General features: G+C 67.9%; 2 protein-coding genes across 2 annotated transcripts; both read right to left on the bottom strand.

Annotated features, from left to right (window-relative positions):
* Positions 1-1,411: 1,411 nt before the first annotated feature.
* On the bottom strand, positions 1,412-12,217 carry LOC136048180 (pleckstrin homology domain-containing family M member 1-like). Its single transcript, XM_065735664.1, has 12 exons — positions 12,198-12,217; positions 11,128-11,205; positions 10,128-10,357; positions 8,479-9,030; positions 7,680-7,881; positions 7,463-7,598; positions 6,537-7,133; positions 4,151-4,296; positions 3,868-4,061; positions 3,412-3,475; positions 2,596-2,744; positions 1,412-2,303 (listed from the first exon to the last, which is right to left on the bottom strand). The coding sequence occupies exons 2-12, from the start codon at positions 11,167-11,169 to the stop codon at positions 1,412-1,414; spliced, it is 3,204 nt and encodes a 1,067-aa protein (XP_065591736.1). The 5' UTR covers positions 11,170-11,205; positions 12,198-12,217.
* Positions 12,218-16,032: 3,815 nt separating this feature from the next.
* Positions 16,033-17,528, bottom strand: LOC136048179 (somatotropin; the record flags this gene model as incomplete). Its single annotated transcript, XM_065735663.1, has 3 exons — positions 16,033-16,243; positions 17,155-17,316; positions 17,514-17,528. Coding segments are annotated over 3 exons (378 nt in total), but the record flags the coding sequence as incomplete, so codon positions are not given.
* Positions 17,529-17,533: the final 5 nt, after the last annotated feature.

The raw sequence follows: 17,533 nt of genomic DNA, 5'->3' as shown, positions 1-17,533 counted from the left end.
CATGGGGCGGCGCTATGGGGCGGAGCTGTGGGGCAGATGGGGTCGCCCTCAGACCCATAGATGGGGGGAAGCGCGGGACGGACGATGCGTGGAGGAGACCCCGGGGGGGCCGCGTGGGGTCGGTCCGCTCGTGGGGTCCCATGGGCGGCTCCGAAGTGTGGGGCGGAGCTGTGGGGCGGAGCTGTGGGGTCGGGGAAGGATCCGCCCCATCACTGTCACAACGAACAGGAAAATAAAATCTTTATGGCCCCGAAGGACCGAAAGGTGAAAGAGCGGCGGAAGTGCTCCGCCCCAAAGGCACAACGGCCCCACAGCCCCACGGCCCCACAGCCCCACGGCCCCACGGCCCCACGGCCCCACAGCCCCATAACCCCACAACCCCACGGCCCCACAGCCCCACGGCCCCACAGCCCCACGGCCCCACAACCCCACGGTCCCACAGCCCCACGGCCCCACAACCCCACGGCCCCATAACCCCACAACCCCACGGCCCCACAGCCCCACGGCCCCACAACCCCACGGCCCCACAGCCCCACGGCCCCACAACCCCACGGCCCCATAACCCCACTGCCCCACAACCCCACGGCCCCATAACCCCACTGCCCCACAACCCCACGGCCCCATAACCCCACGACCCCATGGCCCCACAACCCCACGGCCCCATAACCCCACGGCCCCACAACCCCACGGCCCCATAACCCCACAACCCCACGGCCCCACAACCCCATGGCCCCATAACCCCACAACCCCACGGCCCCACAACCCCACAACCCCACGGCCCCACGGTGTCACCCACTGCCTCTGCCTGAACCCCGCACCCAAAGGAGCCCGAGCAGTCCCGGCAGCAGCTGTGCAGCCTGGCCCCATAGCTGACCCCATAGCCCGCCCCATAGCTGACCCCATAGTGCATTCCAGGAGCCCCCCCGTGTCCCCTGGGGGCATTGGGACAATGGCAGTGGGGTCGAAGGGCGGCACTGCACCGCCCCACAGCTCCTCATGGCACATCTGACCCCAACATGTGGGGAGGAACCGTCCCCTGCCCCCAAATCCCCCCTGGGGGGCAGAGACCAAAACCCCAAAGGGATGGGGACACTGAACCCCAAAGGGATGGGGACACCGAACCCCAAAGGGATGGGGACACCGAACCCAATGGCACCGTCCCCCATCAGTGCGGCGGTGGCACCGGGGACGGCTGCAGCCCCACAGCCCCAACACAGCCCCATAACCACAGATCTGCCCCATAACCACAGCTCCGCCCCATAACCTGAGCTCCGCCCCACGACCCAAACTTGGCCCCACAGAACCACCTCTGCCCCACAGCCCCATCTCAGCCCCACATCCGCCCCACTCATCCGTCCCCCGTGGGTCACAGCGTCCGTGTGTGTGGGTCCCGACCCCATGGGGCCGCAGCTCAGTGTGCACCTCTGCCCCACATCGGGGCCCACGGGGACACCTTTGGGGCGGACAGCGGCTCTACGGGGGCGGCCTTCCTCCCCCTCCTCCTCCTCTTCCTCCCAATCCCGGTCCTGATCCCCATTGCGATCCCAATCCCGTTCCCGTTCCCAATCCCATTAATGTTCCCGATCCTGTTCCCGTTCCTGTTCCTGGTCCTGTTCCCGATCCCGTTCCCGATCCTGTTCCTGATCCCGGTCCCGTTTCCGATCCCGATCCTGATCCTGTTCCCGTTCCCAATCCTGATCCCGATCCCGATCCTGTTCCCGTTCCTGGTCCCGTTCCCAATCCCAATCCCGTTCCCGATCCTGTTCCTGATCCCGTTCCCGTTCCCGATCCCGTTCCCGTTCCCAATCCCGATCCTGATCCCGTTCCCGTTCCCGATCCTGATCCCAATCCCGTTCCCGTTCCCGCTCCCGTTCCCGTTCCCAATCCCGATCCTGATCCCGTTCCCGTTCCCGATCCTGATCCCAATCCCGTTCCCGTTCCCGATCCCGTTCCCGTTCCCAATCCCGATCCTGATCCCGTTCCCGTTCCCGATCCTGATCCCAATCCCGTTCCCGTTCCCGCTCCCGTTCCCGTTCCCAATCCCGATCCTGATCCCGTTCCCGTTCCCGATCCTGATCCCGATCCTGTTCCCGTTCCCGGTCCCGTTCCCAATCCCGATCCCGTTCCCGATCCTGTTCCTGATCCCGTTCCTGTTCCTGATCCCGATCCCGTTCCCAATCCCGATCCCGCTCCCGTTCCCGCTGCCGCTGCTCGCAGTGTGGGCAGAACGCGGTTTGGGATCGGCAGCGCCGATGGAGAAGAGATCCGCACTCACTGCACCTGAGGACAAAGCGGGGCCGGAGCTGTGGGGGAGGGGCGGACCCCAAATCCGGGCACGGGGGGCACAGCTGAGCCCGGTGCTGCCCACACCCCCCGTGGCAGTGCCCACCCGTGGCGGTGCCCACCCGTGGCCGTGCCCCCCGTGGCCGTGCCCACTCGTGGCGGTGCCCACCCGTGGCCGTGCCCCCCGTGGCCGTGCCCACTCGTGGCGGTGCCCACTCGTGGCCGTGCCCACCCGTGGCGGTGCCCACTCGTGGCGGTGCCCACCCGTGGCGGTGCCCACTCGTGGCCGTGCCCACTCGTGGCCGTGCCCACCTGGCCGCGCTGTCGCTGTGGGTGGGGCCGATGGCGGTGGGGGCGGCGCAGACGGAGCTGCGCTGAGAGCACAGAGCGCAGCGGTGGATGTGGAGCGATGCGAAGCGGATCCCACGGAGCAGCAGCGCCTCAAAGGAACCGCCCCCGATCTGTGGGGCACAGCGTGTGGGGCGGGGCACGTGGGGCGGGGCATGTGGGGCAGGGCACGTGGGGCGGGGCACGTGGGGTCACACCCCATGGGGTCACACACGACGCCCCCATCCCTGCCCCATTCCCACCCGCTCCAGCCCCACTCAGCCCCTCCCACCAAACCCAACCCCACAACTCCGCCCTCCCCACCCCACGGCCCCACCTCACTCAGCTCCACCCCCCCACTCCAACCCCACAGCACAGCAACACAACACAACAACACAACACAACAACACAACAACACAACACAGCACAGTACAACACCACAACACCACAACACGGCACGGCGCAGCATGGCAACACGACAGCAACACAACACAGTGCGGCACAGAATGGCAACACAACAACACAACACAGCACAGCACAATACGGCAACACAGAACAGCACAGCACAACGACACAACGACACAACAACACAACGACACAATGACACGACACAAGCACACAACGACACAACGACGCAAGCACACAATGACACAAGCACACAACCACATAACGACACAACAACACGACGACACAACAACACAACGACACAAGCACACGACACAAGCACACAACGACACAACGACACAAGCACACAACGACACAACGACACAAGCACACGGCCACACACGGCCACGCGCGCACCTGCTGCAGGTCGGCCACGCTGTAGCGGTGGGGGCACTCGAGGAGGTAATCCCTGCGCTGGAGGCTGCGGAGGAGGAGGAGGAGCACTCGGGGTGAGGGAGGGCTGGGGATGAAGGCTCCGCGTGCGCGTGAACCCGACCCCACGCGGAGCAGCGCCCCACGTCCCGCCCTGAAAATCCACGGGGGGAAAATCCGGCGGGGAAAGCGATATCTCAGCCGTTGTTCCCCGTCCGGGAACCGCCTCCGTGGGGGGAGATCCGCCCCACGGGAACGGCCCCCGGCGCAGAAACAGCGCGGGGTGGGGGGGGACACGCGCCGTGGGGGGCGGGGGGACGACGGACCTCCGTGGGTCCGTGACCCCTATGTCCCTCCCAACCCAACCGTGCCGCGACCCCCGTGGGTCCGCGATCTTTGAGGCCCCTCCCAACCCCACCCACCCCCCGTGGGTCCGCTCACCGCCGGCTCAGCCCGTCCGTGGGCGCGGTGGGACACGCCCTGAGCCGCTCCCCCAGCAGCTGCAGTTCCACGCGGCGCCGGAGGACGCGCCGCATTTGTCCCGCGTGGCCGTAGAGGCTCTCGTTGACCGCGCTGAGGTCGATGAGCGGCTGCTCCCGGATCAGCGCGAGGAACCGCAGCGCCCGGCGGCAAACCTACGGCAGCGGGGGGGGAGGGTCACGCGTGGGGACCCCTGGGCCGCCCCCCACGCGGCTCCGCCCCCCACGCGGCTCCGCCCCCTCACCCCCCTCTCGCTCAGGTCCCAGTTGTGCAGCAGCCGCGAGGGGATGATGCTGCGGTCCCCGCGGTGGCAGCGGTCGCAGTAGTGCAGCCCGGAGTAGGAGCACAGTTCGGGTTTGGAGAAGGAGAGCCCGATCCGCCTGGAGCAGCCTGAGGGGCAGAGCGGAGCTGGGGGGGATGTGGGGCGGGGAATGGGGCTGGGGGTCACCCGGCGGCACACACCCGGCACCGCGCCCCTTCCTCAGCCCCCCCACTAAGGGGCTCCTTAAGGTCTCTCCCAACGCGATCCCATCCACTGCGATGCAGCAGCGACCCCCGAGGCCCCTTCCAACCCGGCCCCACTGAGCCCGGCCCCACTGAGCCCGGCCCTACAGAGCCCGGCCCCACTGAGCCCGACCCTACAGAGCCCGGCCCCACTGAGCCCGACACTACAGAGCCCGGCCCTACAGAGCCCGACCCCATTGAACCCGACCCCACTGAGCCCGGCCCTACAGAGCCCGGCCCCACTGAGCCAGGGCCCACTGAGCCCGACCCCACTGAGCCCGACCCCACTGAGCCCGACCCTACAGAGCCCAACCCCACTGAGCCCGACCCCACCGAGCCCAAACCCACTGAGCCCAGCCCCACCAAGCCCTACCCTACAGAGCCCGACCCCACTGAGCCCGGCCTCACTGAGCCCGGCCCTACAGAGCCCGACCCTACAGAGCCCGGCCCCACTGAGCCCGACCCCACTGAGCCCAGCCCCACCGAGCCCGACCCTACAGAGCCCGACCCTACAGAGCCCGACCCTACAGAGCCCGGCCCCACTGAGCCCGACCCCACTGAGCCCGACCCCACTGAGCCCGACCCTACTCAACCCAGCCCCACTGAGCCTGGCCCCACTGAGCCTGACCCTACAGAGCCTGGCCCCACTGAACCCATTCCAACTCAACAAACCCAACCCACCCCACTGAACCCCCCCTGCCGCGATCCCACAGTTCTGTGATCTTTACGGTCCCCCCAACCCGGCCCCGCCGTGACCCCATGGCTCCACCGTCCTTAGGGTCCCCATCGTGGCCATCCCCACGGGCCGAGGAACTTTGGGGTCCCCTCCACACTGCACCACCCCATGACCCCGTGACTTTAAAGCGCCTCTTTATCCTCCACCCCTTCTTTAGGGACATCGCAGCAGCGACCCCAAAACCGCTCCGTCCCAATGGGCGCCGGGCACCCAAAAACAGAGCAGAGAAATGGGGAACGGGGGCGGGGCTCGGCCTGACCCCTCCCACTGCTGGCGGGGGAAGGGCCGCGGCGTGGGGGGAAGTGGGGGGACGGGAAATGGGGGGAAATGTGGGGGGAAATGTGGGGGGAAAGTGAAGGGGAACGTGCAGCGGGGGGGAGAAAAAGGGGGAGAAAAGCGGAGGTTCAGTTCCATCCGTGGGGAAAAATCGGAGCTCCGGGAGAGGAGGGGGGAAACGGGAGAGGGGGTGGGCGGGGGGACACAGACCCCACTGCCACCGTGGGGCGGGGACACAGACCCCACTGCCACCGTGGGGCGGGGGCACAGACCCCACTGCCACCGTGGGGCGGGGACACAGACCCCACTGCCACCGTGGGGCGGGGGGACACAGACCCCACTGCCACCGTGGGGCGGGGACACAGACCCCACTGCCACCGTGGGGCGGGGACACACAGACCCCACTGCCACCGTGGGGCGGGGACACAGACCCCACTGCCACCGTGGGGCGGGGACACACAGACCCCACTGCCACCGTGGGGCGGGGGCACAGACCCCACTGCCACCGTGGGGCGGGGACACAGACCCCACTGCCACCGTGGGGCGGGGGCACAGACCCCACTGTCACCGTGGGGCGGGGGCACAGACCCCACTGCCACCGTGGGGCGGGGACACAGACCCCACTGCCACCGTGGGGCGGGGGGACACAGACCCCACTGCCACCGTGGGGCGGGGACACAGACCCCACTGCCACCGTGGGGCGGGGACACACAGACCCCACTGCCACCGTGGGGCGGGGACACAGACCCCACTGCCACCGTGGGGCGGGGACACACAGACCCCACTGCCACCGTGGGGCGGGGGCACAGACCCCACTGCCACCGTGGGGCGGGGACACAGACCCCACTGCCACCGTGGGGCGGGGGCACAGACCCCACTGTCACCGTGGGGCGGGGGCACAGACCCCACTGCCACCGTGGGGCGGGGGCACAGACCCCACTGTCACCGTGGGGCGGGGACACAGACCCTACTGCCACCGTGGGGTGGGGGCACAGACCCCACTGTCACCGTGGGGCGGGGGCAGCACTGCAGGGCCCGGTGCTCAGCCCCACGGCATCAATGGGGCAGCACCCCACGGGGGCTCTGCCCGCCCCGCCGTGCCCGCGCTCCGTACCCGCGCAGCGGAAGCCCTGCCCGCCCAGCCCGCGCTCCGCGGGGACGCGCACGAGGAAGCGCAGCAGGAACGCGTCTCTTCCGGCGGCGCTCAGCAGCGCCGCGCAGCGCGCGTCCGATGCTCCGCGCAGCGCCAGAGCGCCCTCGGCCGCGTCCAGCACGGAGCGCAGCGCCCCCCGCAGCGCGGTCCTCCACTGCGCCGCCTCCCGCGCGCTCCGCGCCCGCAGCCGCAGCGCCGCCCCGGAAGTGACGAGCACGAAGCACGCGGGGCCGCCCAGCCCCCACGCGGGGACCACGTCGCGCAGGCTGTCCACGCTCACGCTGTCGCGCAGCACTTTGCGGCCGTCGCGCACGTGGAAGCGCTTCAGGGTCCGCGGGGAGAGGGAGAAGATGAAGGGGCGCCACGCGGAGCCCACGGCCGCGAACAGCAGCGACTCCTGAACCGCGTCGGGTTCCGCGTGGGGCAGCGGGACCCCGCCCACGGACGGGTCCCCATCCGCCGCGGGGTCCGTGCGGTGCAGCGCTGAGCTCCCGGAGCGGAGCGGAGCGGACGGATCGCGGCCTTCATCCTCATCATCCTCCTCAGAGAATGGCGGATCTGCGGATGGGGGGGGAGCGAAACCCGACGGAATATGGGGCGGGGTCCGGGGGATAGTAATAGGGGGCGGGGGGGGGGTCCCGGGGATAGGGGATCCGGGGGGGGGGGGTCCCGGGATAGGGGATCCGGGGGGGATACAGGGTCTGGGGGCACAGGGGATCTGGGGGGGATGTGGGGTGGGGAGCAAACCCTGATGGAATATGGGACGGGGATCCCAGGGAACAAAGGATCCAGGGGGGAATATGGGATCTGGGGGCACCCCACACCCCCTGCACCCCCCACACCCCCCGCCCCACAGGACCCGCGGTGCCGCCGTGGGGCGCGCTCACCCCCGTGGCGGTGCTGCGCGGCGCTGAGCGCGGTGACCCCGACCCCATTGGGAACGGAGCTGTGGGGTGGGGCCCCATCGCCGCCCCCCAACGAGGGGCGGTAGAAATCGTCCTCTGAGATCCAACTGCTGCTGCCCTGGGACGGCGATGGAAACGTTATGGGGTGTGGGGAGCAGATGTGGGGCACGGGGAGCAGATGTGGGGCGCTGACGCGTACCTGTCCGCCCAGCAGTGGGGTGCAGAGGCCGTGGGCTGTAGGGCTGGGCACCGCAGTGCCTTCCTGCCCCACTGCCGCGCGCTGTGGGGCGGGGATGCCGTCCTGCTCCCGGGGGTCGTCCTTGGGGGGCAGCGCAGTGGGGCAGAACCGCTCCAATGGGGTCACGGAGCTCAGCTCCGCTCTGCGGAACTCCAACAGCACTCTGCAAAAAGTGAGCGGGACCCACAGCGCCCCATAGAGCCCCACGGAGAGACACAGTGACCCCATAGACCCCACAGAGAGACACAGTGACCCCACAGAGCCCCACAGAGAGACACAGTGACCCCACAGACCCCATAGAGCCCCACAGAGAGACACAGCGACCCCACAGAGCCCCACAGAGAGACACAGTGACCCCATAGACCCCACAGAGAGACACAGTGACCCCATAGAGCCCCACAGAGAGACACAGTGACCCCATAGACCCCACAGAGAGACACAGTGACCCCACAGACCCCATAGAGCCCCACAGAGAGACACAGCGACCCCACAGAGCCCCACAGAGAGACACAGTGACCCCAATGTGACCCACTGACCCCAGAGACCCTATGGAGCCCCATAGCAACAGGAGAACAGGTCAACCCACAGAGACCCTATGGAGCCCCACAGAGCGACACAGTGACCCCACAGACCCTTTAGTGACCCCACAGAGCCCCGTAGAGGTCTGGGAGGCGGTGGAGCCGCTGTGCCAGGTTGAGGAGCTGTGGGATATGGGGCAGAGGGATATGGGGCTGCGGGGGGTCGGGGGAGGGGCACTCACTGCTGCAGCGATGCATCCGGGTCGGGCTCCGGGTCGGGGTCCAGTTTGGGGTCGGGCTCTGCAGCTCTGCCCAGCTTGGAGTTATGGGGCGGTGCCTCGCTGCAGCGTGTGGGGCCGCAGGACGGCAGCGCCGACCCCAAAGCATCGGGGCTCCGCGAGGACGATGCCGGCTCGGCTCCGCGCCCCACTGCTCCCACATGGGCCCCGTCGCGCGGCGCCGCTTCGCCCCACACTTCGGAGCCCTCGGGATGGGGGCACAGCCCCGACAGCGCCAGTGGGGCGGGGGTCCACTCGTTGAGCACGGCGGATTTGTAGGACAGGCAGAAGCGCAGCGCCGTCAGACCCCGCAGGAAACTCAGCAGCACTTCGCCCGCGTCCGCGTCCAACAGCAGCGCCGTGGGGCGGTAGAAGTGGGGCAGCGCGGGGTCGCGCAGCAGCAGCCCCACATAGCACGGCAGCACCGCGTCGTTCAGCGCCAGGCGGAGCCACGCGCGGCACCGCCCCACGGCCGTGCTGATAAACGGCAGCTGCTCCAGCTCCTGGACCACCGCGCTGCGGGGGGGGAGGGGAAGAGGGGGGCGTGAGGTGGGGGGACCCCGCTGTGGGGCGGGGGTGCTATAGGGGAATGGCAGCTCCTCAATCACTGCTGTGCCGAATGGGCCTCTGTGGGGATCTGTGGGTCCCTAGGGGGCCTCTGTGGGGTCTTACTGGGTGTCTATGTGGCACTATGGGGTCTAGATGGGTCTCTATGGCTGTATGGGGTCCCTATGGGCTGCTCTGTGGCTCTATGGGGCTTCTATGGGGTCTAGATGGGGCCCTTAGGGGCCTCTATGTGGCTCTATGGGGTCTCTGTGGCACTATGGGGGACTATGGGGTCTAGATGGGCCTTTATGTGGCTGTATGGGGTCCCTATGGGGGTCTATGGGGTCTCTGTGGGCCTCTCCATGGCTCTGTGGGGCTACATGGGGTCTCTGTGGGGCTCTATGGGGTCTAAATGGGTGTCTACGTGGCTCTATAGGGTCTCTGTGGCACTATGGGGGACTATGGGGTCTGTATGGGTCTCTATGGCTGTATGGGTCTCTATGGGGTCTCTGTTGGGATCTATGGGGTCCATATGGGCTGCTATGTGGCTCTATGGGGCCTCTATGTGGCTCTATGGGGTCTCTTTGTGGCACTATGGGGTCCCTATGGGGGTCTATGGGGTCTCTGTGGGGCTCTACATGGCTCTATGGGGGATACATGAGGCCTCTATGGGGCCTTTATGGGCCTCTATTGAGCTCTATAGGGTCTCTGTGGCACTATGGGGTCTATATGGGCCTCTATGGGGTCACTATGGTGCTCTATAGGGTCGCTATGGGTTGCCCTGTCCTCCCTCCTGTCTCTATGGGGCTCTATAGGGTCACTATGGGGCACCGCCCCCACCCCCCCACTGCCCACCGGGGGATCCCAGAACCCACTGCGGATGGGGTTTCATTGGGGCACGGGGGGTGCACACAGCACAGCTGCCCCGCGCCTGCGCCACCCCACGCACCTCCCGCCCCACACCCAAAACCCCACGCCCCACCCACCCCATATCCACATCCGCCCCACCCCACATACCCCACGCACCCCACACGGCCCGCGCCCCCCTGCCCCATAACCCCCCCCACCTGTGCGTGACGCCCTTGAGCAGCTCCCAGAACGAGGGCTGTGGCAGCGGCCGCCGCCCACCCGCGGCACCGCCCCGCGCGGGGCCCACGCAGCGCTCCCGCAGTCCGTGCACGAACGCGGCCTCCAAAGCGCAGCACAGCGCCTCCGCGTCCGCGTCCCCACTGCGCACGGCCGCGTCCGAACGCGCGTGGCGCTCCTGCAGCGCTTTGATGGAGCGCACCACGCGGCCCTGCGTGGACACAGCGCCCACGCGCGGTCAGCGCCGGAAACGCAGCCGTGAGGCGGCGGGGGGGGCACGAGGAACGGGGCCACGAGCAGCGAGAGCGCGACGCACGCGGTGGGGCGGAAAGGGGGAAAGGAGAGCGGAGGGAGGAGGGGCAGCAGTGGGGCAGCAGTGGGGCTGTGAGCAGTGGGGCAGCAGTGGGGACGCAGTGGGACACAATGGGGCAGCAGTGGGGCTGTGAGCAGTGGGGACGCAATGGGGCAGCAGTGGGGCTGTGAGCAGTGGGGCAGCAGTGGGGCAGCAGTGGGGATGCAATGGGGCAGCAGTGGGGCTGCAGTGGGGCTGTGAGCAGTGGGGCAGCAGTGGGGCAGCAGTGGGGATGCAATGGGGCAGCAGTGGGGCAGCAGTGGGGCTGTGAGCAGTGGGGCAGCAGTGGGGCAGTGCGGTGCAAGCAGTGGGGGTCCCAAAGTGCAAACAGAGCAGAGTGCACATGGCACATTGCACACCAGCGCACGTGGCACCGCCTTGCACACCGCCTTGCACGCCACCTTGCACACCGCCTTGCACGCCGCCTTGCACGCCGCCTTGCACGCCACCTTGCACACCGCCTTGCACACTGCCTTGCCTTGCACACCACCTTGCACACCGCCCTGCACGCCACCTTGCCTTGCACACCGCCTTGCACACCATCTTGCACACCGCCTTGCACGCCGCCCTGCACAACGCCTTGCCTTGCACACTGCCTTGCACGCCGCCCTGCACGCCGCCGGGCTCACCTGGATGGCGGCTTTGGGATCACCGCGGGCGCCCGAATGCATTTCGGCTGCAGCGCCGCTCCCACGGTCACGTGACACCTGCGGGACACGTGGGGTTGGGGGAGGGAGGCGCCCCATCGCTGGGGGTACGGGAACCCCACAGAGCGCCCGCGGGGGGCGCAGAGCAACGGGGACCCACCCCACACCCCAACCCCGACCCCACACCCCGACCCCCGACCCCACACCCCGACCCCGACCCCCAGGAGGAGCTCTGAACCCCAGGGCAGAACCCCGAAGCGCAGCCCCACACCCCCAATGTCCCCATGACCCCCAACATCCCAAGGACCCCATATCCCACTGCCCCCGATGTCCCCACCCCACAGCAGCGCTATGGGGTCACGGCCGGGGCCGATTTTAGGGCCGCTCGCACAGCGCTGTGGGGCGGAACTGCAGCGCCCCAACGCTGCCCCATAGAGCGGGGATCCCCGACCCCACAGACACGCGGGGGGGAGACACGGGTGGGGGCGGGGCGGGGGCGGGACGCGTGGGGGAGGGGAGGGGGCGGTGATTCAGCGCCGACCGGAAGCGCTCATTCCCCACTGAGCCACTGCCCGCACGGAACGGGAAACCCACGGGAGACCCACGCAGCCCACAGAGAGCCCCACAAAACCCCACGGAGTCCCCATCACAGAGCCCCACAAAACCCCACGGAGTCCCCATAGAGCCCCACGGAGCCCCATCACAGAGCCCCACAAAACCCCACGCAGCCCTACATAGAGCCCCAAAAACCCCACGCAGACCCCACGGAGCCCCACAAAACCCCACGCAGACCCCACACAGTTCACAGCTGCGGTTCCTCAGCTCCGTTCGCCCCTTCCGCACTCAGCGCTGTTCCGCAGCACTTTCCACGCAGACCCGAAGCGCAACGCCGCCCCACGCTGCCCCACACCGCCCCACGCCACAGCCCCACGCACTACGGGTCCGTCCCCGCTGGGCACGGCGGCACTGAGCGCCCCGGACCCACGTCACGCGCGGGACCCACAGATCACGTGGCCTCGGCCCCCTCCCCCCCCCCCCCCACTGCCGCTCACCGCCTGCGCCCCCCGCCCGGGAAACCGGAAGTGGCAGCCGCGCGCCCCGCCTCCCCGTGACGTCATCGCGCAGGTGGGCGGAGTCTGGCGGGAAGCCACGCCCCCCTCGCAGCGCGCGGGGTGGGGGCGGGGAATTATCGGAATAAACGGAATGAACGGAATAAAGGGAATAAAGGGAATGAACGGAATAAAGGGAATAAAGGGAATGAACGGAGCCGCTGTGCGCGTGTGGGGCTGCGTGAGGGGGGGGAGGGGGAGGGAATGAATGAGTGAATAAATGAATGAGTGAATGCATGAATTAATGAATGAGCAAATGGATGAATTAATGAATGAGCGAATGGATGAATTAATGAATGAGCGAATGAGCGAGGGCGGGAGGGAGAGAGTGAGTGAATGAATGAGTGATGGAGGGGAATGAACGAGTGAACGAGTGAATGAATGAATGGATGAGTGAACGAGGGAGGGAGGGAATGAGTGAGTGAACGAGTGAATGAACGAGTGAGTGAGTGAGTGAGTGATGGAGGGAATGAATGAATGAGTGAACGAGGGAATGAATGAGTGAACGAGTGAGTGAGTGAACGAGGGAGGGGGGGCGGCCGCGCGGGGTCCCGGAGCTCGGCAGAGCCGCGATGCCGAAGTGCCGCCGGCGGTGCCGCTGCTGAGCACTCCGCTCTGCGCCACACGCGTGACCCCCCCACGCGGGGCAGCCGCGCCCGCGTGTCACCGCTCCTCCGGAGGACAAATGTCGCTCGGACGTCCCAGCGGGGGCAGCTGCGCGCCGTCACGGCCTCGAGCTCTGCGGCCGTGGGTGCGGAGGGGAGCGGCGCTCGGGGCCGGGAGCGTTTGGGGGTACACGGCGCGGGGCGCCCACGTCGGGCCGCTCCTGGCTCACCCGTGCGGCACGGAGAGCAAACCGAGAGACGGGGGGGGCAGAAGTGGACCGGATCAGCTCGGAGATAAGGAAGGCCCCGCCCCCCCGCCCCCCCGCCCCACGGACTGACAGCGGCCGCAGGAACGGGCGGCGCCGACCCCGGGGGGAGCGCCCTCCGTGGCGCGAATACCCACGCGCTGCACCGATAAACGTGTATGGGTTTCTCTTTCTGGGGTGCGCGTTTGGAGGAGTGACCCCCCCCCCAAAAGCCAGCGCAGAAATAAAGGGGTCGCCTGCTGGGCACGCGGCGTGGCGGGCTCCTCTGTGGGGCTTCTCAGCGCCGTGTCCCCAGTGGGGAGAGCACGCCGCGGGGCCGGGGCGGAGCTGTGCTGCTGCCATGGCTGGAGGGCTGCGGCCTCACGGGGCTCAGGTGTGTGTGTGTGCAGGTGTGAGCAGGGCTCAGGTGTGTGCAGGTGTGAGCAGGGCTCAGGTGCGTGCAGGTGTGAGCAGGGCTCAGGTGTGAGCAGGTGCGTGCAGGGCTCAGGTGTGAGCAGGTGTGAGCAGGGCTCAGGTGTGTGCAGGTGTGAGCAGGGCTCAGGTGTGTGCAAGGCTCGGGCTGATATAGGCATCCCCGCACCCCACGGTTCCCGGGGGTGGCATTGGGGCCACTGGGGCGGTTCTGTCCTTCTGTGCCCCACGGCCCCGACCCCACGGCCCCGACCCCCGTTTCCTCCGCTGAGCACCCGAAGGGTTCTGAACACCCCCAGGGACCGCCCCACATCCCCGCAGAGCCCCACGCAGCGCAGATCGACCCCCTCCCGTCCGGAGTCTCCCGATCCCCCGCGCTGACCGTACCCGGGGCCGCGTCCCCTCGTCCCCGCGCGCCGTTCAGATGCAGGAGTGGAGCAGCGCTCACCCCCTCCTCCCCGCAGCTCCGCAGCCCCCAGACCCTTCCCCTGCCCCTCTGTGGGGCTGCCCCACGTCCGCTGTGCGCTGAGCTGCCCCGAGCGGAGCGCGGCCCTCGCGGTGGGTGCGGGACGGCACCGGCGCCGCTCAGCACCGCGCTCCGGACCCACGCAGGATGACATCGGCCACGTGGACCCACGGCCAACGTTGGGGGGCGCGCTCACAGCCCTGAGCATCGCGCAGGCCGCCGTTCAGCGCTCCTTCCCCGGGCTCGGGTGAAGTTTATGGCGCGCGTTTCCAGACTGACGCTGAATTCAGCCCTTAACGAAACATCGCTCCGCTTCAGCTCCTGCCATTCCCACGTCCACGAGTTACCTGCACGAGCCCCTCCGGTTCCTGTCCTGCCAGCGACCCCGTGGGCTCCTCCGGGCCGCGGTCGTACCCCACGGACACGGTGCCACCGTCTGAAACGCGGCGCACGGAGTGCGGTACCGACACCGCTCCCATCCCCCGCTCCGTCGGCGCTGCGGATCGAGGGTGGGGGAGGACGGAGCTGGAGGGTCCGCCGCGTTAATTACTCCTAATTCCGGGGCTCAGAGGGGGGGGTGCTCGCCACTGCCTCGTGGACTCCGCCGCTTTCTCTGTGTTCTCTGCACGGGACCAGAAGGTTCAGGCTGACGATGAGGATCCGGCATCCGCTCCCGGGCTCCGAATCCGGGATGGACCGCAGGGCCGAAAGCGCTGCGAAACGTCTGCGTCCGCAGCCCCACCCGCGGCAGGGATGGATCCCGGGGAGGAAGGCAGCTCAGGGGCCGGGGCCCCACTCCTCAGCCCCAGGGGGGCCCCGAAGGAGGTCCTGGCCCTTCTCCCCAGCCCACCTGCAGCCCCTAAGCTCCCCCTTAAGGCCCGACCCCCATCCCGGCCCCAGCCCTCAATTCCGGGTCCAGCATCCACAGGCCCGGCCCCCGACCCCCTTCCCACACCCCAACCCCATCCCCAGGCCCCAAACCCCAATCCCAGCCCCAGGTGTAGGGCCTCAACCCCAACCCCAATCCCATTCCCAGCCCTTAGGCCCCAAGCCCAGACCCCAACCATAGGCCCTGGCCCCGATCCCCATCCTCCATCCCCATCCCCAGGCGCCAATCCCAAAACCCCCAGCCCCGGCCCCATGCTCCGGCCCCACCCCCAGCCCCATGCTCCGGCCCCATGCCCCCAGCCCCATGCCCCAGCCCCATGCCCCGGCCCCACCCCCAGCCCCACCTCCAGGTCTGGCTTCGGCTGCAGCCCCCACACCAACAGCGCCCGAGCGCTCCCCATGGGCACCCGGCCCCTCCAACACCTCTGCCATCCCCGGGCCCTCCTACACTCCTCCTCTCTCCTCCTTCCCCTCCTCCTCCTCTTTCTCCTCCTCCTCCCCCCTCTCTTCTTCCTCCTCCCCCTTCTCTTTCTCCTCCTCTCGTTCTCCTCCTCCTCTTTCTCCTCCTCCTCCCCCTCTCTTCTTCCTCCTCCTCCTCCTCTTTCTCCTCCTCCTTCTCTTTCTCCTCCTCTCCTCCTCCTCCTCCTCTTTTTCCTCCTCCTCCCCCTCCTCCCCCTCTCTTCTTCCTCCTCCTCCTCCTCTTTCTCCTCCTCTCCTCCTCCGCCTCCTCTTTTTCCTCCTCCTCCTCCTCCTCCTCCTCCTCCCCCTCTCTTCTTCCTCCTCCCCCTTCTCTTTCTCCTCCTCTCCTCCTCCTCCTCCTCTTTCTCCTCCTCCTTCTCTTTCTCCTCCTCCTTCTCTTTCTCCTCCTCTCCTCCTCCTCTTTCTCCTCCTCCTCCCCCTCTCTTCTTCCTCCTCCTCCTCCTCTTTCTCCTCCTCCTCTCTTCTCTCCTCCTCTCTCCTCCTCCTCCTCCTCTTTTTCCTCCTCCTCCTCCTCCTCCCCCTCCTCCCCCTCTCTTCTTCCTCCTCCCCCTCCCTCTGCTCCTCCCCCCCCCCTCCCCTCCCCCACCCGCAGGCAGCACACGGCGGGCAGGGCCGAGCGAAGTGGGGTTTTATTGCGGCGTTTTGGGACGGGGCGTGCTGCCGTCGCGGCGCTCAGATGGCGCAGTTGCTCTCCCCGAAGCGCCGGCACTTCATCACCTTCAGGTAGGTCTCCACTTTGTGCAGGTCCTTCTTGAAGCAGGACAGCAGCGCGTAGTTCTTCAGCAGGGCGTCCTCGTTGCGCAGGTGGATGTCGAATTTGTCGTACGTGGGTCTGAGCAGCGGCGTGCCCCGCGGGCTGCGCTCGTCCAGCTCCTGCGGGACCGGAGGGCCGAGCGGCGCGTGCTTGGCACAGCGACGCTCTCTGTGCTCTCGTTTTGCACTGAGCACAGCTCCCACCCATCCCCGGGCATCCCGGGGCTGTGAGCTGCGCGGAGCCGTGTGGGGCCCGGGGATGTGGTGGAAGGGCTGGGGATGTTCTGCGTTCGGATCTCGTGCTCGTATCAAAAGGATTTGTCCGGCAGCATCTGGATGTGGTGCTGCACGCAGAGCTGCAGCTGGAGCGGCATGGGATCGCAGCGAGGTTGGGATGGAGGGGACCTTAGGGGGTCACAGATCTATGGGATCGCAGCGAGGTTGGGATGGAGGGGACCTTAGGGGTCACAGATCTATGGGATCGCAGCGAGGTTGGGATGGAGGGGACCTTAGGGGTCACAGATCTATGGGATCGCAGCGAGGTTGGGATGGAGGGGACCTCAGAGATCATAGAACCGTGGGATCACGGTGTGGTTGGGATGGAGGGGACCTCACAGCCCCCCAGTCCCACCCGCTGCCTCGTGCTGGATGCCCCCCCCCAGCTCAGGCTGCCCAGACCCCGCTTTGTGGTTTTTGGGGGCCCTCCAGGGATGGGGCAGCTCGACTTTTCTGGACAGAAGCGTCAGGTTGGGGGGCGAGTTTGCTTTTCGGGTTATTTAGGGTCTGTAGGTACAGACAGAGGTCCGGGCTCGCGGGGCACGGCCGTGTGCCTCTGGCCGTGAAAGGATCCCGACCATGAGCAGCGTCATTCCAAATCACAAAGCAAAAATTCATCACAGAGCTGTGAAGGTCGGAGGGAGTCCAAGGTCCCCCACCCCCACTGTGCCCACGTCCCCACGTCCCAGGGTGGGGACACCCCACGGCCCCAAAGAGCAGAACACCTCCGCGCGGTGCGGGGGGGCGGCACCTACCCTCATCAGGGCGAGGATGCCCTCCTCCAGGTCCTTCAGCTTCTCGAGCACTCTGTCCGAGGTGCCGAAAACCAAATTGTTGGTGAACACTTTGCTCAGGTGCTGCACGGGGCTCAGCCACGACTGGATGAGGAGCAGCGAGAAGCGGAGCAGCTCCACGTCCTGGGACGACGGAGGCTCTCAGCGGAGCCCCTCCTGTTCGGGGTTCCCTGCAGGGGATCCGCTGCCCGACCCACGTCCTTCAGCCGTGGGGTGGGTGAGTGGGGGGCACTTATCCCTCCCGGGAGCGGTGCCCGATGGATCCCTCTGTTCCACGCAGCGGTGTTAACCCGGGGGGGGGGGGGGGGGGCACAACTTACGGACTTCTGCTGCGCGTCGT

This window comes from Cyrtonyx montezumae, unplaced genomic scaffold (assembly GCF_038088225.1).
Source record: "Cyrtonyx montezumae isolate F1298 unplaced genomic scaffold, pur_monq_1.0 scaffold_196, whole genome shotgun sequence".
Lineage (NCBI taxonomy): Eukaryota > Metazoa > Chordata > Aves > Galliformes > Odontophoridae > Cyrtonyx > Cyrtonyx montezumae.
This window is presented reverse-complemented; position numbering and strand designations above follow the sequence as displayed.

Coding starts and splice junctions, on each gene's coding strand:
- LOC136048180 (XM_065735664.1), bottom strand. CDS start 11,169: ATGCATTCGGGCGCCCGCGGTGATCCCAAAGCCGCCATCCAG. Junction 10,358..11,127: donor ATCCCAAAGCCGCCATCCAG/GTGAGCCCGGCG, acceptor GTGTCCACGCAG/GGCCGCGTGGTGCGCTCCAT. Junction 7,599..7,679: donor CCCCACTGCTGGGCGGACAG/GTACGCGTCAGC, acceptor TCGCCGTCCCAG/GGCAGCAGCAGTTGGATCTC.